Genomic DNA, 27,947 nt, shown 5'->3' with positions numbered 1-27,947 from the left:
CTTTTTAAAATGAATAAAAGTTTATGGTTAAAAAAACGTCTAATCCACAGAAGAGTATAAAATGAAAAATGTTTCTCACCCGCCCCCCCGATCTTACCCTCCAGAGATGACTAATATTAGTATATCCATCTTTCCAAGAAAATATTTATGCCTATTATTTTTTAAACATAAAAAGGATACTATAGGTATATCCACATATTTTTGCCTAAATCAAAATATATATTAAAGAATTTTCACATCACTGCATGTCATATGTGCATGGGAGTTGGAGGCACAGAAAGTGGTATTTCTTAACTGCAAAGTTTTTAATATATATTTACTCTGCCATTTCTTGTCACCTTAGTCTATCCATACCAATGCTCTAACAGTTTTAAAGTCCTGTATCACCTTACTATAATTTTGGAAGATCGGCAATAGGAACTTCAAAATACCCAAGGACTTGACTTAAGGCTACTAAAAGTCTATCTGTTGGCTTTTGTGGGTTGTCCAGGAAATTTAACCATTATAACACTTGTTTTCATGACAATACTTTCATCTATATATATATAAAGAGCCAGGGGCCATCACAACCAAATGGACGACCGAACAGGCTGAGTGGGGTGACAAGGCTGGCAGGGGGGTTAGTGAGGGATGACTAAACGACTGAGCAGCAGGCTGCGTGGGGTGACCAGGCCGGCAGAGGGGGGCAGTGAGGGGCAGCCAGGCCAGGAGAGAGGGCAGTGCGGGATGACCAGGCCAGCAGAGGGGGGCAGTGAGGGGCAACCAGGCCAGCAGGCAGAGGCGGTTAGAGGTGATCAGGGGGTCCAGCAGGGGCGGATCAGGCAGGCAGGCAGGTGAGCAGTTAGGAGCCAGCGGTCCTGGAATGTGAGAGGGATGTCCAACTGCATCCAGAAATCCCCCGAGGGGTCCCAGATTGGAGAGAGTGCAGGGTGGGCTGAGGGAGGGGAACCCCACCCCTGTGCATGAATTTTGTGCACCAGACCTCTAGTCTTATAATAAAAACTTGAAGCAATATATTAACAAGTTAATGGCTGATAACGCTGGTAACAGAATTTCTTAGCCTGAGGATTATTTTTGAAAAAAAGAATCCTTTTGGAAAAACTCTCTCTTAGCCCTTATTTAAAATTTCAATGGGTGTAAGAAGAGACTTAAGTAGTAGGGAAGTAACGGAATTTATGTCTTAAAATGTTAAAAGATAACTTCTTCCCTTCATTGTCAGACTCCTACAGGAGAAAGTGTTATGCATATACCTACAGCCAGACTAGGAAAACACACAGATCTGGGAGGTTGGCAAAGAGGTTATCAGTTTTACAATTCAGGCACTAACATATTTAAAAGCTTTCAAGGTTTAAATACAAAGTATATACACATGAACATATTCAAATTTTAAAAATTATCTTACTTAATCTACCAATATCATTGTATATGTTACCTTTCTTTTTTTGTGGCAAACTTTCACAAGCAGGACTTCCAGAGTAACAGAATTTTGTTCATTTTCTGAGTTTTGTGATGGCTTATCTAAATAGAAAAATCAATATTTCAAATGTATTTTTAAAAATATATAAATGCAGTACTCATTTTCCTAAGAAGTCTAGAAATTTCTAATAAAAAAGACTTCTCAGAATTTTATTCATTCTTTTATTCCTTTTGTTAATCCTCGCTCAAGGATACCTTTTCCATTGATTTTTAGAGACAGTGGAAGCGAGGGGGAGAGACAGAGAAAAGTATCTATGTGAGAGAGACACATCGACTGGTTGCCTCCACACGTGCCCTGACTAGGGCTGGGGATCAAGCCTACAATTGAGGTACATGCCCTTGACCAGAATTGAACCCAGAACCCTTCAGTCTGTAGGCCGAAACTCTAACCACTGAGCTACCAGCTAGGGCCAAAATCAGTTTCAAATGTGCAGCAAACTCTTAATAAGCCTTTACATATAAAGTCATTTAAATAAACCTTTCACAAGACAATTGTAATTACCTTCTTATATACTGATTTTCTTTTCTCCCCCCCTAAATTGTTTTAATTATTGATTTTAAAGAGAGAGAGGAAAGGAGAGTGAAGGAAGGAGGGAGGGAAGGAGGGCCAGGGAGAGAAAGATAGAAACATCGACCTGTTGGTTGTACCTATTTATGCATTCACTGGGTGACCTGGGATTGAACTGAAACCTTGGCATATCAGGATCATGCTCTATCCTGCTAGGGCCTGTGATTTTCTTTTCATTCAGATAATGGCTCAATTATTTTAATTAAAACTAAAAAGGCTTACTGATTACTTCTGATTACTTCTGCTATAAAGATTTAACTATTATAATAATAAAAGAATGCAATAAACTGCAATTGTAAAATATATATATATATAGTTAAAGCTTCTTGGTGGAAAGCACCAATAAAATAGTTCAGGAGAAAAAAACTAAATGTTCAGGAAAGGCAACCACACACAGAATAAATACTTAAAAAAATTTTTCCCTTCTCCCAATATCATTAAAAAATGATGTAGTTTAAGATACATTTAAATTAAACCAATTACTATTATACATGTTTCACTTTGAACACAGAGATGTTAAACTAAAAAATCTTTGATTTGACTCAAGACCAAAGAGATAAAAAAATGAATTTTAAAAAAGTTACATAAGCATATTATCATTTCAAAATAAAAATATCTATTTTTGACCTTTTCATGAGAATTTCTCTAGCAGCAGTTCTCAACCTGTGGGTCGGGACCATCAGAAAACACATATAGCATATCAGGTATTTACATTACGATTCATAACAGCAGCAAAATTACAGTTATGAAGTAGCAACGAAAATAATTTTATGGTTGGGGGTCACCACAACATGAGCAACTGTATTAAAGGGTCGCAGCATTAGGAAGGTTGAGAACCACTGCAAGGAATCTCTTGGCTCACAAAGGTTTAAGTATTTTAATTTTAAAATATATTCTCTATTACCTATACCAATTAACAAATTATTTTCCATAATTTGACTTTATTTTTATTTTTTAAATGTTTTCATTGACTGTTTTAGAGAGAGGGAGAAGGAGAGACAGAAATATCGATGAGAGAGAAACATCGATCAGCGGCTTCCTGCAGGCCCTTTACTGGGGATCGAGCCCACAACCTGGGTAGGTGCCCTGACTGGGAATTGAACCAGTGACCTCTCAGTTCATGGGTCGATGCTCAACCATTGAGCCACACTGGGCCATAGCTTGTCTTTAAAACCTAAAGCCTGAATAGGTCAAAATTTTAAATATTTACTCATTCATCATCAAGTTTCAGTATTATGTGGAAGAATTATAATAAATGAATCTATAAACATACAGAAATAAAATAATTTTTGTCCTGAGATTCTGGACAAGTTTTCACTTAAAAAGTGTGCATAAAATGAATTTGAATCAGTCTATTTGAAAGTTATATCCATGATAAAAATACTTTAATATAGCAAAAATAATCCAATGGCTAAAATCCAGTAACAAAACATTACTCTCCAAACATTACTTACTCCAAAAATAGCACCCTAATAATCTTTGTGTATTCATTCTAAGCAGTTTCAAATAGTAACTGCTAAACAAAAAGTCTTCATTTAAAAAACAAAGAAAAAATAATCAGATTTTAGAGACCTGGATGTTGGTTTTCTACCCTGGTTTCTTAGAAATATTATTTCTTCCCTGGTCAGCATGGCTCAATGGTTGAGCTCTACCCAGGAACCAAGAGATCACTGCTTCGGTTCTCAATCAGGGCACATGCCCAGGTTGCTGACTCGATTCAGTTTCTCTATGGATGTTTCTATCTATCTATCCCTGTACCTTCCTCTCTCTCTAAAAGTCAATAAAAACACTGAAAAAATTACTTCTTAAAAAAACCAACAACCTATAACAATACTTTGAATAGACAGGAGAGGCAATGTATCTATCTGCTTCTTCCCAAATTCCACTAATTTGATTATAATGGGAAATTATTTTCTGGTAACAGAAGTATCAACAGAGTCTACTTTCTCATTTACTTAAGTGATATCAAGGAAAAATAAAAGATTCAAGTGAATGCAAGCAATTTTTGAACTTTACACATTTTGTCATGCAGACATGAGAACAGTTTAATCAAGCTACTTTTCAATTAATTTCAACTAATTAATTCAACTAAAATTAATTCAACTAAGTTAATATTAACTAATAAAATAATAATGATCAGTAAATATTATTCAATTACTATCAATTACTAACTTCAGTGATGGAGAATTTATGTATGTTTTGCGTAAGTCTCTGGGAACAAAGGGTTCACAAACCTACAAAATTCAAATGATACGTTTCTTAAGTGTTAGAGTCCATGTACTTTAAAAGTATCACAGAAAACTAGATCATGATTAGAAATAAAGACTCTATAAGATTATAAATGGGTTAGGGGGGAAAAAAACTACAAAAGTGCTACTCAAGTTACTCCTATACAAAATATGGACCAGATCTAAAGCAAAACTAGAAAGAAGTTACACTAGCTGCCAACAGAGATATGAACAGAGCTCATAATTGTTATGTAAAAGAAGCTGGCTATCCAACTGTTCTAATATAATCATTTTGTTTATTAAACTATTTGGGTTTTTTTAGTAGGACAGCAATCTTCTTTCTTTTTTAAAAAATATGTTTTTATTGATTTTGAGAGAGAAGAAAGGAAAGGGAGAGAAACATGGATGAGAGAGGAACATCTTTGGTTGGCTGTCTCCTGCATGGCCCCTACCAGGTAGTGATCCTGCAACCCAGGCATGTGCCCTGACTGGAAATTGAACTGGCGAGCTCTTGGCACATGGGTTGACACTCAGAACTACTGAGTTACACACCACTTGGTGCTTTATTAAAATGTAGACTCTTAAACTCCATCCTAGTAGATCTGAGTCTTTGTAGGGCCCAGCTATATGGATTTTAAAAAGTGCCAAGATATTTTCAGAAGCACTAAAACTTCAGAACCACTAAATTTTAAAGAGTTGCAAGTTACATCTTCCACATCCCATTATTCACCACATAATGCAATAATGGAAAGCATTGGAGAAGTCAACTAACGAGAAGTTTAACATTTATCAGACTCAACTTCTTTCCCATTTTATAAATTTACACATGAAGTAATATTTTAATTCACAATGGTGTTTTGTTAGAATGCCAATATGTTTAAAGTACATACCATTTTTGTGGAAGAAACCAGTAAAGGTAAGCTGCAGATGAGCTGACAAGCTAAACAGAACAAACAAAACATTTATCACTTTAATGCTCTATAATAAAAATAGCCTAGACTTTAAAATATAACATTAAGATCAAAGCTACTTCAGGTAATTTGTAAGTATTTGATTTTCTTATTCTTAACTCGATTCAAGCCCATGACTCCATGTTTTCCATTAAGTATGACATCTGAAATAGTGTCTACACATTAAAAATCAAACAAATATCACACACAAAAATGGAAACACCAAAGGATTAAGGCAGATAAAAATAGACCACCAAATGAGAGGCAAAGATAATTTACTATGCTTTAGTGTTATACCTATAACATAGGAACAAGTTTCCCTTCCCACCCCACAATTTTTTTTTTTTTTAAATAAGGGTTGCTGAGTCCATACAAAAGTGTCTGAATATTCCAAAGCTATGGGAATTCAACCTTCTAACAAATATAAAAAACCATCACTTTCTACTTCAATCAGGGGTGGGTATAATACACAATTACAAATGACTGTTTCAACATGTCATTTCCACTAGTAGTTTTAGAAGCAATAGAAAAGGAAAAAGAATAAATTACAAAGATCCTATTTGTTTTGAAAATATCTACTCACAATGAAAAACGATTAAGATGGGATAGAATAATAGAAACATCAACAGGCTTTTATAGTATCTTTAAACCACAAAATAAAATAATCTATTTGTTGATCAGAAGCCATTCATAACTTTCCAGAATAGTTTCTGTAGTGTGATAGATCCCAGACAGGGAGGGGGCTATAGAGAACAGATGTTGGAGAAAGGGAAGCAGTACTGATCTCTTACTCAAGAAACTGACTAGGGTAATCCCCCTAGCTGGTTTGGCTCAGTGAATACAGCATCAGCCTGTGGACTGAAGGATCCCGGGTTCAATTCTCGTCAAGGACACGTAACCTCAGTGCATGGAAGATCTCCAATCACATCAATATTTCTCTCTCTGTCTCTCCCCCTCCCTTCCACTCTCTCTAAAAATCAATGGATGAGGATTAATGAAAAAGAAAAAAAGCCCTAGCCAGTCTGGCTCAGTGTATAGAGTGTCAGCCTGCAAACTGAAGGGTCCCTGGTTTGATTCTGGTCAAGGGCACATGCCTGAGGGCCTGCTGGAGGCAGCCTATCAATGATTCTCTCCCATCATTGATGTTTCTATCTCTCTCTCCCTCTACCTTTCTATCTGAAATCAGTAAAAATATTTTTTGAAAAAGGGCTGGAGGGGAGGAGAACCAAGATGGCGGCATAGGTTAACGCCGGAGTTTGCTGCCTTGAACAACTACTTCAAAAGTGAAACTAAAAAACGGAACGGACATCACCCAGAACCACAGGAACACTGGCTGAGTGGAAGTCCTACAACTAGGAGGAAAGAGAAACACATACGGACACTCAGAGGAGGCGCAGTGCTGAAGTCAAATTCTGAGGTGCGGAGTGCGTGGAGCAGGCTGGCAGCGGAGGGCGCGGTTAGCGTTTTCAATCAGGAGGGAGTCGCAGACTCTGAGTTCCAGATACGGGTGAGTCTTTAGGGACCCAGACTCAAACGGGGGAAGCGGGACTATCTGGCTTCGGTCAGAGCGAGTGCAGCTTTCTCTCCGAGGTTTGCAGCGGGTGCTGGGACTCAGAGAGGCAGAGCCCCTGGGGACAGGACTGAGAGCCGCCATAGCCATAACTGCTCTCTCCGGCCCACCCACCCTGTTGATCCTGTGCGACCCGCCCCGCTGAAGCCCTGCACAGAGGCATTTGCCGGATAGCCTCAGGCAAAGGCTAGATTAGCACCTCCCTAGAGGACAGAAGTTCTCTCACTGCAGACACAGCTGATTCTCATAGCCACTTGGCCTGGAGGTCAAACCCTCCCTGGTATTAGCTACAACAATCAAGGCTTAACTACAAGACTGCGCACAAAGACCACTAGGGGGTGCACCAAGGAGGCATAACAAAATGCGGAGACAAAGAAACAGGACAAAATTGTCAATGGGAGATATAGAGTTCAGAACCACACTTTTAAGGTCTCTCAAGAACTGTTTAGAAGCCGCCGATAAACTTAATGAGATCTACAAGAAAACTAATGAGACCCTCGATGTTATATTGGGGAACCAACTAGAAATTAAGCATACACGGACTGAAATAACGAATATTATACAGACTCCCGACAGCAGACCAGAGGAGCGCAAGAATCAAGTCAATGATTTGAAATGCGAGGAAGCAAAAAACACCCAACCGGAGGGGCAGAATGAAAAAAGAATCCAAAAATGCAAGGATAGTGTAAGGAGCCTCTGGGACAGCTTCAAGCGTACCAACATCAGAATTATAGGGGTGCCAGAAGATGAGAGAGACCAAGATATTGAAAACCTATTTGAAGAAATAATGACAGAAAACTTCCCCTACCTGGTGAAAGAAATGGACTTACGGGTCCAAGAAGCGCAGAGAACCCCAAACAAAAGGAATCCAAAGAGGACCACACCAAGACACATCATAATTAAAATGCCAAGAGCAAAAGATAAAGAGAGAATCTTAAAAACAGCAAGAGAAAGAAACTCAGTTACCTACAAGGGAATACCCATATGACTGTCAGCTGATTTCTCAACAGAAACTTTGCAGGCCAGAAGGGAGTGGCAAGAAATATTCAAAGTGATGAATACCAAGAACCTACAACCAAGATTACTTTATCCAGCAAAGCTATCATTCAGAACTGAAGGTCAGATAAAGAGCTTCACAGATAAGGAAAAGCTAAAGGAGTTCATCACCACCAAACCAGGATTATATGAAATGCTGAAAGGTATCCTTTAAGAAGAGGAAGAGGAAGAAAAAGGTAAAGATACAAATTATGAACAACAAATATGCATCTATCAACAAGTGAATCTAAGAATCAAGTGAACAAATAATCTGATGAACAGAATGAACTGGTGATTATAACAGAATCAGGGACATAGAAAGGGAATGGACTGACCATCCTTGGGGGGGAAAGGGGTGTGGGAGATGCGGGAAGAGACTGGACAAAAATCGTGCACCTATGGATGAGGACAGTGGGTGGGGAGTGAGGGCGGAGGGTGGGGCGGGAACTGGGAGGAGGGGAGTTATGGGGGGGGGAAAAAGAGGAACAAATGTAATAATCTGAACAATAAAGATTTAATTAAAAAAAAAAAGTAACAATGAGGCCTAGTTGATCCCTTCCACAGGTGGTTTCATCAAAGGAAAAAGGCCAGTTTTCTTCCCCTTCATGATTTACCCTCTTCCCTCTCTGATGGCAACTGTATTTACATCTTAATTAATTAAGCTAGATCAGAAAAAGGGGAAGGAAAAGAAACACGTAGGATTGATTAGTCAGGCATATTTGGTTTTAGGCTGTACAGAGTCCAGATGATCAGTAGTAAGATATCAGATAAGAATTTGGCTCATCTTTGTTATGTGTTTCCTATCATATCTCCTGAGGAAGCAAGTAACAAAGCAATGGGAAACTAGATGAGGAATTTGAAATTCTGAGATAAGATTCCAAGCACAAATATCTGACAATTGTAAAGCAGTTGGTAGAATGAGGTTAATTTAAATTCATAAAGAATTAACATTTTTGAAATGAGATTCATATAGGAAACTCAAATTTTAATAATAGCCAAACACCACAGAAAGACCAAAATTTTCATGCTAGAAAGAGACCAACGTTAGTGCCTCTAGTCTGGTACACATTAATCTGATAGTGGCAAGTATAAGGTTTCATTTCTAGGGTCAAAACTTTATTACCTCATAACAGGACAAGTTTCATGATAAACTATTTGGCACCTACTCTGTTAGATGTTAGTTACCTAACTCTTCTTATACATTTCATGCTATCTATAATAATAAAAGCGTAATATGCTAATTAGACCGGATGTCCTTCCGGACAACCTTCCAAACCAGCTGTGGGCAAACTACGGCCCGCGGGCCGGATCCGGCCCGTTTGAAATGAATAAAACTAAAAAAAAAAAAAAGACCGTACCCTTTTATGTAATGATGTTTACTTTGAATTTATATTAGTTCACACAAACACTCCATCCATGCTTTTGTTCCAGCCCTCCGGTCCAGTTTAAGAACCCATTGTGGCCCTCGAGTCAAAAAGTTTGCCCACCCCTGTTCCAAACGAAGCCAGGGCTGCGAGGGAAGCCCAGGTCTTGGGTGCCAGAGGGAAGCCAGTGCTGGCAGCTGGGGGAAGGAAGGCCTACTCTTGCATGAATGTTGTGCATTGGGCCTCTAGTAATGTATAAAGCTGAGAAATTGATGACTGCTCCAAGCCCATTATTTTCGAATCCAGTTTGTTTTGAAGTTCAGACACAAGAATGGGAGCCCTTTATAGTGAGAGAAGATAAAGTTGAATGGAAGGAATCCATTACATCAATCGCCTTCTAGAAATACTATGGACAAACATAGAGGAAATATTGTCAACACCCATATTTTACAAAGGAACATTTTTTTTTACAAAGAAACATTTTTAAAATTTGCCCTTAACCACTTAAATTTTAAGAATCAGATATGCTCAGCAGTGACTGATATGGCACCTTCAGAAGTAGGTATGTAAAAAGAAATTCATGGTTCCAGGTTCTGAAAAACATCTAAAACTCAAGCATGAAAAGATGATAATTTGAAAACAACTTCAAAATGTACACTGAAGGCAGCCAAATTGTCAAAACAAAGAAGGAAAACATCACATCTTACTAATGATGGAAAAGACATACAGTCAACTTAAGAAGCAGCCTAAAGTTTTAAAAATGCAGCTAAATTTCTAAAAGAGGACAGGGAAGTACCTTTAATGTAATATATCTACTTAAAATAATTTATGGCTTTCTTAGGATGAAGACCAACATTCTTAAATAGCCTACAAGGTTCTGCATTATCTGGCCAAGGCCATCTGCTTTAGCCTCATTTAATGCCACTCTCCCTGACAGCTACCCTGGCCTCAAATGACATATGTATAATATTTCCTTTATCTAGAATCAGCTATCTGTTCATCCTCTTGCCCTATTTAGTCCTATATTATCTTTCAAATCTCAGTTCATTTTTCCAGAAAAGCCCTCCCTGACCACTATTTCCAAAGCCAACATCTTAAAGAAGAGCTGCTGGTTCTCTTGCTTTACACACTCAGTTTCCCTATAGTTTTCTTTCCCAGCACTTATTTATATTTATTATACGATTATGTCTTTTCCCCCCTAAATGCCAATGATTTTCATAAAGGCTGGGTCTTCATCTTTTTTGCTCACCATTATATCCCCTAGGATCGTGGTCCGCAAACTGCCGCTCGCGAGCCACATTCGGCTCTTTGGCCCCTTGAGTGTGGCTCTTCCTAAGCCTTAGGAGTACCCCAATTAAGTTAATAGCAATGTACCTACCTATATAGTTTAAGTTTAAAAAATTTGGCTCTCAAAAGAAATTTCAATCGTTGTACTGTTGATATTTGGCTCTGTTGACTAATGAGTTTGCCGACCACTGCCCTAAGAGATAGTATATATAGTGTTTGGGAAGTGGTACACTAAGTAAATGGGAATCCCCCCAAAAAAATAGATCCGGGCCTTGTAATAGTACAAAAACATGCTTACAAAAGGAAGATTTCTAATTCTAAAGCTTAGGCTGTAGTAACAACTATAGAAAGTGATGAAAGACATTTACCTTATTAACCTACTAAAACCAGAGGTTGGAAAATATCCCTAGTAAAAGTTGTAGTTCAGTTATCTTTTGAGGGGACTTCTCCAGCTACTAACAGTGGACCAGGAATGAAAGATGGTTAAGGGGAAGAGAGAGAAGACATTCTGCTTCTCATCTCGCCTAAGGAAATACTTTTGGAAGCAACTCCAATTTGGAAATCTTTTCATGCTGACCTTTCTGCTAGTGGAGATGCACTTATAAGTCAGGAGTTATAGTAATTCCAAAATTGGTAGGATTAATAATACAATTGACCCCAGGGATCCTGCTAGGATAGAAAACTACAGAAATACCAGAGATTTATTCCAACAAGCCATAGTGCTTGATCAAAACCCAAAGTAAACAAAAAGCCCACAATAAACTTAAGTGCCAGATACAAGAGCTAGAGAGGACAGGATATAAGACATTCTAAAAAGAAAATAAAGATATTTTAAATATAATCACACCAAAAAAAGCAAGAGGAAACATCAGTATAAACTTGGGAGACTAAAGTGAGACAACTATAAATTTCTAAGATTTGCTCATTGCTGCGGAATTTTCAGAAGCTATTTTTCCAGAAAAGAAGCAATATGCATCAATGGTAGGCTTTAAAACTGAGTTTTAAAGTTACAGATGACAATTCTGGTCTATTGTCATGAATTGACCAACACCTTAAAGAAGTAAAAACCATGAAATACCTGTATTTTTCTTTTTTAAATATATTTTATTGATTTTTTACAGAGAGGAAGGGAGAGAGATAGAGAGTTAGAAACATCAATGAGAAACATCGATCAGCCGCCTCCTGCACATCTCCTACTGAGGATGTGCCCGCAACCCAGGCACATGCCCTTGACCGGAACCAAACCTAGGACCCTTCAGTCCGCAGGCTGACGCTCTATCCACTGAGCCAAACCGGTTTCAGCTGTATTTTTCTTTTTTAATATTTATTCCATTGATTTTAGAAAGTGAAAGGGTAGGGGAAAGGGAGAGGGGGGAAACATCAATGTGAGAGTGTCACATCAATTGCTGCTTCCTGCACATACCCCAACTGGAGCAGGGAACCTGCAATCAAGGTATGTACCCTTGACCAGAATCGAACCCACAATACTTTGGTTCGAGGGTTGATGCTCTAACCACTGACCAATACTTGCCAGGGCAATGCTTTTCTTTTTCTATCAGCCCCTTTCCCTAATACAGGAGTGGGGAACGTCTGGCCCGCAGGCCATAAAGCCCACAAAAACAGTTGGTTTGGTTCTGCTAAGGCATTAGGAGTTAATTAAATGTTTGATCAAATATAGCAGGCTAATTTTTAAGTTGCTCATTTTGTATGGCCCGAGAATGATGTTATAAATATCCAAATGGCCCTTGGCAGAAAAAAGGTTCCTCACCCCTGCCCTAGTAAATTTCTGCAATTATCTGTGACTAGTAAGACAACTATTTAGAGTAGAAATTACATTAAAAAATCCTGGAACAGCAACTTCATTTTGCACGGATAATGCTGGGAATTTGGTTTGGTTTATACGTCACTATAAATGTCATAAATAGGCCAGGCATTTCATTATTCTAACTTTTGGGCTGTAGTACTATGTTATTTTTGTATATTTTGATATTTCTCTGGAACTTTGGAGCTTTTTTGTGATATTCCCCTAGAACTTAGTAGCATGAAATACATTGTGTTTGGGAGTGGAACTATTACAACTTTGGAAGTGCTAAAAGAACATAAGTTACAATAGAAGACTCCCATATTACAGCTGTTGAACAAATCCAGGAGGCAATTAAACTGAACAAGATTCCTACATCTGAAATCGTCCAGAATAAAAATATAGATGGAAGAGATGCTTTTTTGTATATGATTTAAAATGTTAACTACTAGTAATTAATGTTATGGAACAACAAAGATTTGTTTTGTTCTAAGAGAATTTGATCAACTATTTTACAAGCAAAGTTTTTAGTGCTGGCATTATATATTGGTGTCTAAGAAACATTTTACAATCCTGTGTAATAAATTTAGTAAACAATAGGATTATACCTAATTTGAGATGAGAATTACACTGAAGTCATTTAACAAATATAAGGCTTTGGAGGTAAACTTAAAATGAAAGAATTTCCCAATTCGTTTTAGTGACTCCAGGAGCACCACTGAGACATTTGGGGGGTGTGGGTTGAAGCAGCTAGCACATTAACTCAATACATCCCCTTGGTCTAAAGTGCTTTTGCTGGGTATTAAGCATGGTCAGCTCCAACAGAGTTAGGTTTTAAAAAATAAAATAGCGCCTGGCCAGTGTAGCTCAATGGTTCAGCATCGACCCATGAACCAGGAGGTCATGATTCAATTCCTGGTCAGGGCACACGCCTGGGATGCGGGCTTGATCCCTGGTGGTGGGTGTGCAGAAGGCAGCCCCTTTCTCTCTCTGAAATCAATTTTAAAAAAAGAAAGAAAATCTTGGGGGTTGAAATATCCAACTCAATGAAATATCCCAGCTGGAGCTTAAAGACTGAAAAAGTTGTTTTTCAAAATAACAAGCAGGAATTCTATGCAAATCTCTAATGTTGCTATGAGCTGGTTATATTATTGGTCTAATTATTGAACCACTGGGTCAAAAAGAACAAAATTATTGTCATTATTCAAAAATAATTAACCAGCACATTCTATCTTCCTCACAAGACTCCCTACTCCCTCTAAATATTACTCCCTGTAATATTTATCTAAGACAGAGGTTCTCAACCTGTGGGTCGCGACCCCTTTGGGGGTCGAACGACCCTTTCACAGGGGTCACCTAAGACCATCGGAAAACACATATATAATTACATATTGTTTTTGTGATTAATCACTATGCTTTAATTATGTTCAATTTGTAACAATGAAATTGGGGGTCACCACAACATGAGGAACTGTATTAAAGGGTTGCAGCATTAGGAAGGTTGAGAACCACTGATCTAAGACAATGTCACAAAGAGATAGTAATACGGTTTAGCAGTGATGAAGGTAGAAGTTTGAAAGAGAAGATGAAAAGGGTTAAATGTGCTTTTCTTGGTTCATTCTTCCTTCTCACCTGAACTCTGAAAGACCTGAAGGGCAAACTATCAAGGTGTTCAGGAGAAAAGAAGCAGGGAGGTCAGAACACAGCTTACACTTTTTAGTAAAAAAGGCCTTGAGGATCCCAAGAGCTTTGTCCAGGATAAATGACCAGACAAGAATATGGAATAAAAATTCAAGCAAAGAATAGAGTGCACATGCACTGGGAATATTCCTGCATTGAAAGGTGCTTTGTAGGCAGGAATAGATTAAGTAAAGATCAGTGATTTCAGTTTCTAGAACAGACCATCAAAGCTTATTTACAAGTCAGGATTGCCTAGATATGGAAATAGAAATTATACTTTTGTCTTATAAGATTGCAGGATATAAAATAAAAAATGTGATTTTATAATTCAAGTAACAAAATATTCTAATTCAAAAGCCAAACTTTAAATATAAGCATCTGCAAAAATGACATCTTACACCAGTCACCAAAATGAGAAACCATACAGGAAGCATCATTAAATCAGTGCGTAGCCTATACAAATATTGGTAAGATATGATTTAAAACTTCAAAAGAAAAAAAGCCCTAACTGGTTTGGCTCAGTTGGCAGAACGTCGGCCTGTGAACTGAAGGGTCCTGGGTTCGATTCCAGTCAAGGGCACATGCCCAGGTTGTGGGCTCCATACCCAGTACGGGGTGTACAGGAGGCAGCAAATCAATGATTCTCTCTCATCATTGATTGTTTCTATCTCTCTTTCCCTCTCCCTTCCTCTCTGAAATCAATAAAAATGTTTCAAAAAAGAAAAAGAAAAATCCACTGTGGCAATTTTTTCAACTCTATTTTTTTTTTTAAACCTAGTATTTTTAGTTTTGCATTCTCCCTAAAATGAGTCAATGAATGAATACCACCTAAGTTCCTGTTTCTCTTTAGAATAGTATTTAACTTTCTTTAGTTTACATATAAAGGACTAAATAGAATACTACCATCTAGGAGTGGAAACATACTGTCTAGCCTAGGCAGCTATTAGGACATTTAGGAAATTAGTTCTGGGTGTCACGTCTGAAAACATACAATAAGTAGATTCTGCCCAAATTGTCAAATTTATTTTTTTTTAAATATATTTTATTGATTTTTTACAGAGAGGAAAGGAGAGAGATAGTCAGAAACATCGATGAGAGAGAACACATCGACCAGCCGCCTCCTGCACATCCCCCAATGGGGATGTGCCCGCAACCCAGGTACATGCCCTTGACCGGAATCGAACCCGGGACCCCTCAGTCCGCAGGCCGACGCCCCATCCACTGAGCCAAACCGGTTTCGGCCCAAATTGTCAAATTTATTAAACTACCATGTTATAAACATATTTTGAATACAAAATGAAGTTAGGAATATTTTGCCTGAATGATGTAAATAAGGGGAAAGACAAAATGGAAAAAAAAGAGAGCCTCTCTCAGATGTGAAAATGATACTTAGAAGAGATATGCTGCTGTGAGGCACCTGGCACAGCACCTAGCATATAGTTAAATAAATGTGAGTATCCATCCCTCCTTATATGAATTATAACATTAACACCAACTGCAGAAGTTACAGAAATTGGGATTCAAAATTTAAGAAACTGGAAATAGAGATAACTGATAATGAACATAGCTGCCTTAGAAAGCATTGAGTTCTCAGCATTGGAGGTATTCGAGATGAGGCTTAAGGATTCTCTGCCAGGGATGGTACAGAGGAAGTAATTCCTGATTTGTGTAAGAATTTGGACCAAGTGACCTCTAAGGTTCCTTCTAAGTCCTTATAATATTGAGGTAATCACTAGGGAAAAGATCACTATCATTTTACTCTTTCCTCAAGTATGTCACTTAATGTAGGTTATCTTACCTATGAGATTCTTGCTCTCCTTTCATTTTCTCTACTTTTGATAACATATCATCAACTTTAAATGTTTTCCTGGAAGAAACAGATAAACAAAATAATCACTTCTCAACTGGGAAAAACAAACAAATTACACTTTATTGTCACTATAATAGGCAAGTTGGAAATCTGATTATTATTTTTAATAAGGTAAACTATGGTTAGCCATAACAATGCATATTCCTGAGACAGTGTATGTTGTAATACAGCAGACAAGCCTTCAAGTACCACCTCAAATGCTAATTTTTCCATGAAACCTTTTGTAATTATTCCCAAACCTTAATTGGGGTTATTTCTCCTTACCTATGGCACATAGGTTTATAATTATTTTAACACTTAGTTTCCTAAATGTGAAATTTGTATAAATATTTTATTTCTCCTGCTATATTATAAGCTCCTGGTGGACAGAGATTGCTTTTTTTAAAGAAAAGTCATATAATGCTTGGCATAGTGCCTTATACTTGGTAGATATTCAAGCATCTGTTGGACTGAGCCAAACAAATGCAAATTATGTATACTTAGAAACATTCATCCTTTTATTAAGTAACCTGACAAATATGTGCTAGCACTATCACATAAAAATGAATATTCTATAAAAAAATATATAAAGTTAACAATATCCTCAAAGATTATTATCAATGGCTAACATTACACAATGTCATATTAAAGAGATGGTTGTCGTCATCATGAAAAAATTTTGAAGTTTAAGGAACATGCCCATCAAATCATAAAAATATTACTAGCTTTTAACTTGACAAGTTTGAGAAAAGAGTAATTTTTCCACAAACTAGGAACTTAAATCAAGAACTTAAGAATGCAATTTAAGAATGGATTCTAAAACAAGCCTCATCTTAAGCTTGTTTTCTATAAATATTCTAGAAATAGAGGCTAAAAGTCTAGATATATAACATGTTAATTGGAACAAATATTTATCATTATACTCATACAGTCTCTTCAAATTTAGGACTTGAAAAGTTTAACGTATTCTGCATTAATTACTTTGTAAAGCTTGAATTCAGATACTAGAAACTACTAATACCTTCATTCCTCAAAATCAGCTATTGTACACAACTGCTATAATAAAAATTATCAACAGAGAAATGTTAATGTAAATGTGTTGCAGTAAAATACTGATAGGAAGAACAGAATTGATAGAATGTATAGTTCAGGTGAATAGCCTCCATTAACAAAAGACCTTTCTTTTTTTTTTAAAAAAAAAAAAAAGCTTCTCTCTTTACCGTTAGAGTTAGTGAAAACTTCGATAATAAAGTTTCGTCCAATAGAGTATAGTAAGAAGTACTTTATGAAGGAGGGCAATACATTTTCAATCTCCACAGATAAGAGAGAAGAAAGAAGAAAAACATAAGATTTCTCTAGGCTACTCACAAAGACTTTTCAGTATAAAGACTGAAATGTAAATAATAATAATTAATAAATACTGAAATGTACCACTGAGGAGGGTTGTAAAACTACTAAAAGCTTTTTAACAATAGTGTTAATGTAATGATTAAGATGAAATTCTGTCTGTTGAAGAAAAGACTAAATCACAAGGTTCATCTCTTCCAAAATTACGGCGTTCTACAAAAGAGAACTGAATATTAACAACCATTTGAAACAGGTAAGATCATAAAAACGACCCATTCCTCCTTGAGGGGGAGAAAAAAAACATAAGCAACTATATAAAAGCAGCCCCAACACCCGGGCAACAAATATTTCTGTTCTTTAGAAAGATACCACTACTTAGGTCAGATTTAAAAGGGGAAATAGTTATCAAAAAGTCATCCAAGAAAAGTATTTTTAAATTCAAGAAGTTTTAGGAAATCTCTTGGGAGGATTAAAAAACAGCTAACATAAAACTGTAAAATAAATTCAATAAAAGATGTCCTTCTCCTCACCAGTATTCCACGTTGTCAGTGTAGTGTTAACCTATAGAGTTTGAATATATCTATGAAGTGAAAAGTACAAGGCTAGTTCCAAAAACATTTTGAGCAAAGGGGTAATACTAAAAGCAATTTTATAAAAAGAGTTAAAAAAAAAACCCGTTTGTAAAAAGACTACAATTACGGAGCTAAATACCAACTACTTTGAACAGGACAGCATTCATTTGAAGATATAAGTTGTAGTGTAATTTGTTAAAAATCAGTCTTAATGCTCTGGCCGGTTTGGCTCAGTGGTTGACAAGCATCGAACCAATGACCAAAAGGTTGCGAGTTCGATTTCCGGTCAAACGCATATACCTGGGTTGCAAGCTGGATCTGCCCAGGTTGGGGTGTGAACGAGATGCAACCAATCAATGTATCTCTCACACACTGATGTTTTTCTCTCTCCTTCCCTCCCTCCCTCCCCTCTACTCTCTCTTAAAAAAAAAAAAATGGAGAAAATATCCTGGGGTGATGATTAAAAAAATAAAAATTTGAAAAAATTAGTCTTAATGTCTTATATAGGCCAGGGATATAACAAAAGAATTAAGTGATTCCTAATGCATTTTTTTCCTAAAGCATTTTTATATGGAAATAACTAAGTGGAATTTATGTTTCTTGGCTGGCAAACTGCTTCAGAACTTCCCCAAAAGGTAATGTTTTACCTACAGGGCAATAAATTAAGCGCAAGTTTAAAAACTGCCTCCACCCATTAGCAGATGACAGAAACATATCCCATAATGAGACAATCAAATAGTCTAATAAACAAACATGACAAGAAAATTATGAAGTTAGGCTTTAAATAAATATAGTTTTTATCCATTTATGGATTAATTCTAATTTATTTTGAAAATAGTTAATCACTTTTAAATATAAATTAGGCAACATCCTAGATGATAACCCTGCCAACCTTCCATATTAAAAATACTACAGGCCCTAACCGGTTTGGCTCAGTGGATAGAGCGTTGGCCTGCGGACTGAAGGGTCCCGGTTTCGATTCCGGTCAAGGGCATGTACCTTGTGATGTTTCCCTCTCATTGATGTTTCTGGCTCTCTATCCCTCTCCCTTCCTCTCTGTAGAGAGGTCAATGGAATATATTTAAAAAAAAAAAAATACTACAGGAAAGCCTGGCCAATGTGGTTCAGAGGTTGAGTGTTGTTCGATTTCCTAATCAGGGTACATGCCGGGTTTGGGGGCTCAATCCCCAGTGGGGGATGTGCAGGAGGCAGCTGATCAATGATTCTCTCATCACTGATGTTTCTATCTCTCTCTCCCTCTCCCTTCCTCTCCGAAATTAATAAAAATATATATATTTTAAAATACAGGGAAAAATTAACCACTATTTAATCAATCCAGCCTGTTTTTACACAACCCACAATCTAAGAGTGGTTTTTACAGATAAATATTTGCAATTGACTTGATGAGATAACACTAATTCTAAACCCCAATTAAGCTGTTATCTCTCCCCACCCCACAAAAATAAAAAAATCCCATACTGCCCACCAGTAGGCCTATATTTAAAAACACTATACTCAACTCCAAGTATTTTGAATTTCATCAATTAAAAATCTGTAGACATTTGTTTTCTCTCTTTTTGTGTTAAGTACTGCATCCCACTGAATATCCTCAATTCTGTATCATAGACCACAAGCCTAAAGTATTTACTATCTGGGTCCTTTACAGAAAAAGTTTGTTGAACTCAGGCATAGAAATAATGAAGCTGACAGGTAAAGAGCGCACAGACTTAATTCTGTTGCCTGATTCACCACCCTCTTCCTAATTATTTAATTAAGTTTCACCTATTAAATGCAATGCTCTCTCTATATATATTCAGAAACATTACCAGAAGACAAATATTTTTAACATTTCAATCCTTCAAATCCACCTAGGTTTATCTACAAAGCTAAAGTATGCCTTGCTATAAAAAACATGATGGTTGGCCCGGCCGGCGTGGATCAGTGGTTAATCGTCAACCAATGAACCAAGAATTCATGGTTCGATTCCCGGTCAGGCCATATGCCCTGGTTGTGGGCTCGATCCCCAGTGTGGAGTGTGCAGGAGGCAGCTGATCAGTGATTCTTTCTCATCATTGATGTTTCTTTCTCTTTCTCTCTCTCCCTCTCCCTTCCTCTCTGAAATCAATAAAAATATATTAAAACACAAAACAAAACATCATAATGCTGACTTAATAACCAGTAGGAGTCTCCAAAGGAGACCTAAAAGAAGTTTACTTTAAAGTCTATTGAGAGCCCTAACCGGTTTGGTTCAGTGGATAGAACATCAGTCTGCGGACTCAAGGATCCTGGGTTCGATTCCGATCAAGGACATGTACCTTGGTTGCAGGCACATCCCCAGTGGGGAGCGTGCAGGAGGCAGATGATCGATGTTTCTAACTCTCTATCCCTCTCCCTTCCTCTCTGTAAAAAAATCAATAAAATATATTTAAAAATAAATAAAGTCTATTGAGATAGCGTAATTGTTTTACCAAGGCAAGATGACACCAAATGCTTAGTAAAAACGTTATTTCACTTGATATGCTTAATAAGTAACCCTGCATGTAGGACAAGAAACTAGCATTAAATTATATATGGTTAATATTAAATATTACAGGCTGGCCAGTGTGGCTCAGTGGTTGAACATTGACCTATGAACCAGGAGATTTCGGTTCGATTCCTTGTCGGGGCACATGCTCAGGTTGTGGGCTCGATCCCCAGTGTGGGGACTGCAGGAGGCAGCCGACCAATGATTCTCATCATTGATGTTGGTATCTCTCTCCCCCTCTCTGAAATCAATAAAACAAATCTTTAAAAAAAATTTAAATATTACAAAGCAAATATAAGCTCTGATACTTCTAGACTCCACTTTAAGACTAAGTGATTAAGATTTATTTTTTTCTAAGGACACTCATCCCATTGACATCAAAAGTATTTCTTGGCCCTGGCTGGGTAGCTTAATTATTAGAGAGCATCGTCCTAATAACATCCAGTCGGGGCACATACAAAAATCAATCAATGAATGAATAACTAAGTGGAACAAATCGATGATTCTCAATTTCTCTCTCCCTTTCTCTCTCTCTCTAATCAATGAATAATAAAAAAGTATTTCCACTTTAGTAAGACCACCACCAAAGATATGACACTTTGTAAACTTATCAATATAGAAGCAAATTCTTTAATGCTAGAACAGATAAGAAATATTAACACATTGCGTACCGCATAGAAATCTCTAAGACATACGCCAGGGACCACACGTTTTTGGGCAAACTGCATGTTATTTAAATCATGATAATGCACTTTAGGTGTTGTTTTCAATAATTATAACATTTTTATTTACAAAAACAAACAATTAAAGTTCCTAGTACTTTTTTAACGTATGGTACTGCGTAAAACATTTTCCTCTATGAAGAGGGACCAAACAAAATTTACGTTAAGTATCTAGATTCGCTCCTTTTTCCATGGGCGTGAAAAACGAGAACACTCGTGTGCGGTCCTTAACAGATGGCACGCGAAACACGAGAAAACTCCTGAGCGGTACGAAATGTGTTAAAAAAATTAACTATTAGGCTTATGCATCAAAGATAGTTACCCTGAGCCCTCTGGTTAATATTTAAATCCTCAACTTCTATCAAACTTGAAAATAACTAGTTGCAAAGAGTGAAAACGTAAATCAGTAAAATCATTTCATTCACTTCACTACTAAATCATTTCTATTAGGGAAAAAATGGTAATAAACTGAAATTTACTAAAATGATCAATTTGCAAACAATTCAACCTGCCACTCTTTTACCTAAGTTTTCATATTATTTTAATTATAAATACTACTTTAAAACAAAACTTTAACATGGTTTGGTTAACTTGAAATAAGACTCATAAAATGTACCTTTTGATGTTTGTTCGGGAGTTTCGATGAGACATGTAAGTAAGAGTTCTGTGCAAAAATATTGGCTATAAAAAAAGTTTTAAAAATATTAAAATTAAATAGATGAAATTCTAAGAAAAAAATAATATTGATGAATTTTATTGATAACTTACCGCTATAAGATTTCGAGTTCGAAGAAATCTATAGATCTGCGTTGGTTCTGGGTGACAGAAAACAAAACCCAAACATTATCTAAATTTACTTATTAATCAAGTTGTTAAGAAAATACCAATCCAGCCCATGTAATCAGTACAAACTAGTCACCTGTTATGAAAATCATGTACTAAATATTTACATCAAGAATATTAGTATGCACTGTAGCTCAAAAGACAGTGCATTGGTATACATTCACAAAATTCAACTATATTTATTTGAAATTTAAGATGCTCCACAGTTTTGTTCTTAAGCCTTGCATTTCTAAGGTGGGTACTTTTTATTTTTTAAAAATAATTTCTTATTGATTTCAGAGAGGAAGGGAGAGGGAAAGATAGAAATGTCAATGATGAAAATCATTCATCTGGTGCCTCCTGCTTGTCCCCCACTGAGGATAGAACCCATAACCTGGGCATATGCGCTGACTAGGTATCGAACAGTGACCTCCTGGTTCATAGGTGGACCCTCAACCAGAGCCATGGCAGCCAGACTAAGGTAGGTACTTTTGAAACTAATCTGTATGCAGAATTGAAAAGTAGTTACATTAATTTAATTTAGCTAATTTAAACTATAAACCACTTCCCCCTCCCAAAAGTAGCTGAAATAAGGTAGCTGCATTCAACAAAAAAAAACCACTTATTGATGCCAAATAAAAGTGAAGTTTCTACGTTTTGATCAGTCTTTTAAAAAATGTATAGTAGTCAGCCAAAACAGAATGAAACTGTTTCCTACATGTCCTAATAACATATGATGAAAGTCAATAACATTGAAAGAAATCTGAAAAGCAAATTATAAATTTTTCAATGAATATTTCTTGTTATAGTTCATTTTTATCTATTTTGCTCAATATAAATATTACCTCAACATATAAATACTACCTCAACACATTTTTAAAGTAATTGACAGATTACCAAAAGCTTTTTAATTCTGAGTTTAATTAAAATTTAATTTGTTATAAGGACTTAGGCTATAGATAGAAAATATTTCATATACAATACCATAATCTGTTACATTATTGATCTATTAGTATTGTTCCTTTAAATAAAGCAATATCAAAATGGACTAAATGACTACATTATTAAATACATCAAAGCATTTAAACTTATCTGAAACGAAGGACAATATTAGAGAAGAATCAAGTTGTTTTGTGGCTAAATCTAGTTCTTAATGGCAGTTCACTTCTCCACGGCAGACTCACCAGAAAAAAATAGCTAACACTTTCTTGGCGGACTTATCTTCTCAACATTTAGAAATAATTTTTCAAATATCCACTTAATCTTGTTTAGTTTTGTTCTAAAAAAACTAAAAGATTGTATTTTAGAAGGGGTACAAATGGGAATGTTTATTGTCATTACTGAGCTTCAGTTCTCCACCGTATTTCCAATTTAAATCCTCGCCAGCTTTTGAAATTAAGCGAAAATAAAAATAATGTGACTCTCCCTTAAGGTTGAATATAGGTCTCAATAAAAACTGACAATCCTTGTATTAAATTCCAACTAGAATTTCAGGAAGCACTCGTGCGAGAATGAAAGAAAGGTATTACACAATGTACCATGTCTTTCCAAGTACAGCTGATACCATGCCCTGAACATATGCCACGGAAAAATTGTAAATAAAGACCTTCAGCGGCACAGCGGAGTTTATTCAAGTTTTGTAAGGCGGTGTTACAGATCACCCAAATTACAGCATTCACACAAAAGCAAAATGGAAACCAATCGCAGGGCAGCTGAACATATTTACAGTTGTGTGCTTCTTTTTAATAAATTCTATTGTTTGTCCCCCTTTCCAAATTAGGTCGCAGTCTTGCCCTCGAAACAGACCACAAGGCAGAAACTGACCTAAGAAAACGATCCGGAATTAAGACCAGGACGACGGGCAGCTTCCCGAGAGAGAGAGCGTCTCACGGGGAGTGAAACGCTCCAACACTCGGGTCTCAGTCTGCGTATCCATGAAATGGGCGGACAGACGGGAGAGCTTTCCAGCATCCCAAGGTGCCATGTTCCTATGCACACCGAGTGCGTGCACCGGTATTTCTTTTTCTTTTTTCTAGGTGGTGGTGGTGGGTTGGGATGGGATGGCGGTGGTGGTGGGAAGGGGGTGCGTCGGCATTTCAGACTAATGGCAATTTTGTCGATTTCACAGACTTAATCTGTTCCCCGAAACCTCCCTTGTGCTCCGAGAGTACGAAAGGCAGGGGAAGAACGAGAACTAGTCTTGGGGTCCGACTGCAGATGGAGACCGTGCAGCCCGACAGCCCAGCGGCGACCTCAGCTGCAAGCAGCCAGCTCCCCGCGCGAGGCCCCGCCGCCTCACCTCTGGTGTGTGCATCTCAGGGCAGTCGGGACCCTCACCTGCACTTCCTGCTCCACTTTCCCCGAGGACCCCAGACTTCGGGCCCCCTCGAGCCGTCACCCCTGAAGGCGGAACAGCTCCCTCCACCATCTCGCCCTCCGCTCCCAAATCAAGTCGGCTCCCGGCGAGGAAGGGGGGGCCCAGCCCGAGCGTCCCGACCCCCCGGGTGCCGCCAGAGTAGGCATCGCTGCCCTCAAAGGCTCAAACGCACTCACTCTCAAAGGCCTGGAGGAAAAGCTCGTGGTCAGCCTGGACGTGCTCCATTTTCGGCTTCTTCACCGGCAACACGGCAGCCCCCGCCGCTGCCGCCGCCGCCGCCGCGGAGGAGGAGGAGGCCGAGTAACTGCCGCCGGCTCCACAGCCCCCGCCGCTGGATTTGCCGCTCGACGCCGTCGCCGCCGCCACCGCCGCCGAACCCCCGAAGCCGCCTCCCCCGGACCCTGCGCTGGGCCCCGAGCCGCCCCCTCCCCCACCGCCGTGCTTCTGAGGCGCCATCGCGGTTCCTGCCTCCTCCCCCGCCAGCTACCCGCCGGGCGGCCCCGGAGAGTCAGCGCCGGCGATACCAACCGCTCGTCCCAGCAGGCTCCGGCGGACCGAGGGGGGAAGGAGGAGAGAGGGGAGGAGAGGGGAAGGGAAGGGAGGAGGAGAGGAGGGAAGGAGGGAGGAAAAAAAGTGTCTCCTCCGGAGAGCCCCGCTCCGTTCCCGAGGCTGCTCACCCTAGCCCGGCATGGCCCCGCCCACTTCCCCCGCCCGGCGTTCTGATTGGCCGGCGGGAGCGCGCGCCGCCCGGCCGCCCAGCCCGTTGGCCCGCGGATTGCCCCGTCAGTCACGCGGAGGCTCTTCTCGCGGAGGCGCGGCTTGGTTGGCCCGTGCGCGCTGCCGACCGCGGGCCCGGCCGCCTCTTTGAACTGAATTCGCGGGAAAATTAGGGGTCGGAGCGGCCTTCCTGCTGGCCCCGGTGCATTGTGGGGAGAGAGAGAGACCCAGAGAGCGACTTAGAGAGCGGCTTCTCGCCTTCAGAGCGTCGTCGGTCCCCGTCCCCGGGAGGACAGGACCCCTGACGGGAGGCGGGCCTCCGAGGACCTGGGGGCGAGGGGCCTGTAAAAGGAACCGAGATCCATTACTGATCATCGAGTCTCTAACTTCATAGGAGGGGGCCTGCCGGGGAGTCGGGTCGCTTCTCCTTGGAGGGGTTCCCCGGGCGTGATCGAGTCCCCTGTCCCCTCGGCACCACGTGCCTCAGGCCACCCATGGCCGGGTCCCACCCGGCAAAGCCCTTGAGGACGGGGGTGGGGTCGTGGTGCGACTGGGCTCCACCAAAGGGAGCGATTGATGTGCCACAGGAATGTCCAGTCAACTATGAAGCGGGGAAAACGATGTTTTGTGGGGTCCGTGCGGCTTCAGGATCGCTCACGAGAGAGGTGGTGGCTGCTCAACCTCCGTTAGGTTGGAAGCAAAGCCTAGATGTTTTATTCCCACCCACCCACCCCCGACGACCGCCCAGACACCATAGGAGTGTGCGGGGGGGGGGGGGGGGGGCGATTTCCTACAAGGACGTGCACCTTCGTGAGAAACCATGAACCTGGCGCCGCAGACACTCAAGGGGGAACCCTGTGTTTCGCGGGTTTTGCTGGAAAAGAGAGATGCATAGGCCCCGTTCAGTCTTCAGACACCGGCAGGTTTGGAGTTGAGCTAAAACTCCGAAAAGACGTGGATTTTAGGTTGGGCGGCGTGACCTCCAAGGGTGTTTTTCCCCACTCCGATGCTGTGACCTGATCCTATGCTGCAAGGAAACACTGTCCTCCAAAGCCCCGGTGTGCGCACACAGCCATGCTGCGCCTTCCATGGCGCCTTCCAGGGCTCTGCCGTGGCTCTGTCGTTGGCTTCCCAGCGCTGCAAGGCCAGCGTCCTTGGGATGGTTGTTTGCATGGTTTGCAAGACTAGCATCTTTGTAATGGCTACTTACCTAAAATACCGATTTTTTTTTTTTTATCAAAGCGTTTGCTCCTTATAAGAACGTGAATTCTACACATAAAACATTTAGTATGGAACCTGGCATTTCAGGAACACGTCTGAAATTAGGTAGACCTATTGCTGGTTTTCCGTCAGACAAAAAGTTCAGAGTACTATTTTGTTCGATCATTTGTATATATTAACCTGTGCTGGGTTTTTTTGTTTTTGTTTTTGTCTTTGTTTTTTTAGGTTTCCCGCCACAGAAGAGGATTTCTGTTTTAGATTTGGGGGGGGGGGGAAGCCCTCTCTGATTTAAAGCCACCCCACAGGGGCGTGTGGGGTGTTCGATGATGGTAAAGGCTGGTCTTGAGCTTTACTGGGTTACAAAATGAAGTCTCACCCATTTCATCAGGGGCTGGAGCGTCACATCACGCTAAGCAGACCACAGAATTCCGAGTTATACGTCGAAGGCTAATTTATTAATGAACAGCAAACCTAACTGGCAAAACTACCGGTGTTCGTCCTTTGTGCAGGACACTCCCCCTGGAGGGAGTGTGGGGGGGCAGGTATAGGCAAAGGAAGACCTTGTGACAAATCTTTGATGAACAGAGCAGTGGAGTGAGGGGAGCAGGGAGGTCCTCTAAGAGCCCATGGTCGCCTTCTAGGTGTCAGCGTGGGCACGGTTTAATGTCCAGTAGCCCCCGTGCTGGACGTCAATGAAAACAGCCCCAGGACTGGGCACGAGGAAGCCAGCCGTGCTATGGGAAAGGCATAGAAGCAAATTCTCACTTTTTAAAAAAATTATCTTTATTGATTAAGGTATTACACATGTGTCCCAGTTCTCACTTTTTATATTCTCCTTGACTGTATGTAGAGCACACACACACACACACACACACACACACACACACACACACAAAAGGCAACAAAGAAAAACCCCTTATTGCCTCAGACAAATAATTGAGGGGTTGCCTTGGTTACCTTATAGTCTTCTTAATCAGATTTTGCTCTATAAGTAAGACAATGACATCATCACAGGGTTGGTGACTTCTGTGGTCAGCTTTTTTATTTTGTGTTATTTCCAAGTGTGGCATGGCAACTCTTCTGAGCTTTGTGGCACCAACTCACAAATCCCCTACCGCACACTGAATTTGAATTGTTTCCTGGGGTTTTTGCTTGTTTTTGCTTTTGCCATATCTAGAATTGATAAACTCCTAAAAAGCAAAGGCGATTGTCCATTTCTTTTCTAGTTCCTAGCACACAGGACTAGATATGTGTTCAAGGAGAGAATAGCAATCATTTTAACCTTTACAGTGATAAATATGCTTTTACATACATTACCATTGTCATAATGATCCTATGAAACTGGCATTGTTTTCATTTACCAGGTGAGAAAATAGCCCCAGAGAGATTAAGTGACTTGCTCATCTGGTGGCAGAGCTGCGACTTGGATCCAGGTTTTGTTTTGTTTTTTAATATATTCTATTGATTTTTTACAGAGAGGAAGGGAGAGAGATAGTCAGAAACATCGATGAGAGAGAAACATTGATCAGCTGCCTCCTGCACACCTCCCACTGGGGATGTGCCCACAACCCAGGTACATGCCCTTGACCGGAATCGAACCCGGGACCCCTCAGTCCGCAGGCCGACTGAGCCAAACCGGTTTTGGCATTGGACCCAGGTTTTTAAACTCTAATTCCTAGGCACTTTTGCAATCAGAATAAAGTTATCCTAAGGACCTCAAGTTGACTGTGTTTAAGTTTGTTTTAAAAAATGAGGACCACCTTGCTTCTCTTACAAAAAAGAAAAAAGAAAAAGAAAATCAGCCTTAACCCGTTTGGCTCAGTGGATAGAGCGTTGG

General features: G+C 39.5%; 1 protein-coding gene across 2 annotated transcripts in view; it reads right to left on the bottom strand.

Moving 5' to 3' along the window:
* Positions 1–24,862, bottom strand: part of SUZ12 (SUZ12 polycomb repressive complex 2 subunit) — a 44,557-nt gene extending 19,695 nt beyond the window's left edge. Inside the window, exons 1-6 of one of the 2 annotated variants that reach the window (XM_081109603.1) lie at positions 24,349–24,862; positions 21,742–21,788; positions 21,590–21,654; positions 15,758–15,826; positions 5,163–5,212; positions 1,433–1,518 (exon numbers count right to left, since the gene is read on the bottom strand). In XM_081109603.1, coding sequence (XP_080965729.1) covers positions 1,433–1,518; positions 5,163–5,212; positions 15,758–15,826; positions 21,590–21,654; positions 21,742–21,788; positions 24,349–24,628 — 597 coding nt within the window. In that variant the 5' untranslated portion in view covers positions 24,629–24,862. The remainder of the gene's footprint in view (positions 1–1,432; positions 1,519–5,162; positions 5,213–15,757; positions 15,827–21,589; positions 21,655–21,741; positions 21,789–24,348) is intronic. The other variant, XM_081109604.1, reaches the window with a different exon arrangement.
* Positions 24,863–27,947: the final 3,085 nt, after the last annotated feature.

This window comes from Myotis nattereri, assembly GCF_964212035.1.
Source record: "Myotis nattereri genome assembly, chromosome: 16".
Taxonomy (NCBI): domain Eukaryota; kingdom Metazoa; phylum Chordata; class Mammalia; order Chiroptera; family Vespertilionidae; genus Myotis; species Myotis nattereri.
The sequence above is the reverse complement of the archived record's forward strand: the minus strand, read 5'-3'. Positions and strand labels throughout refer to the sequence as shown.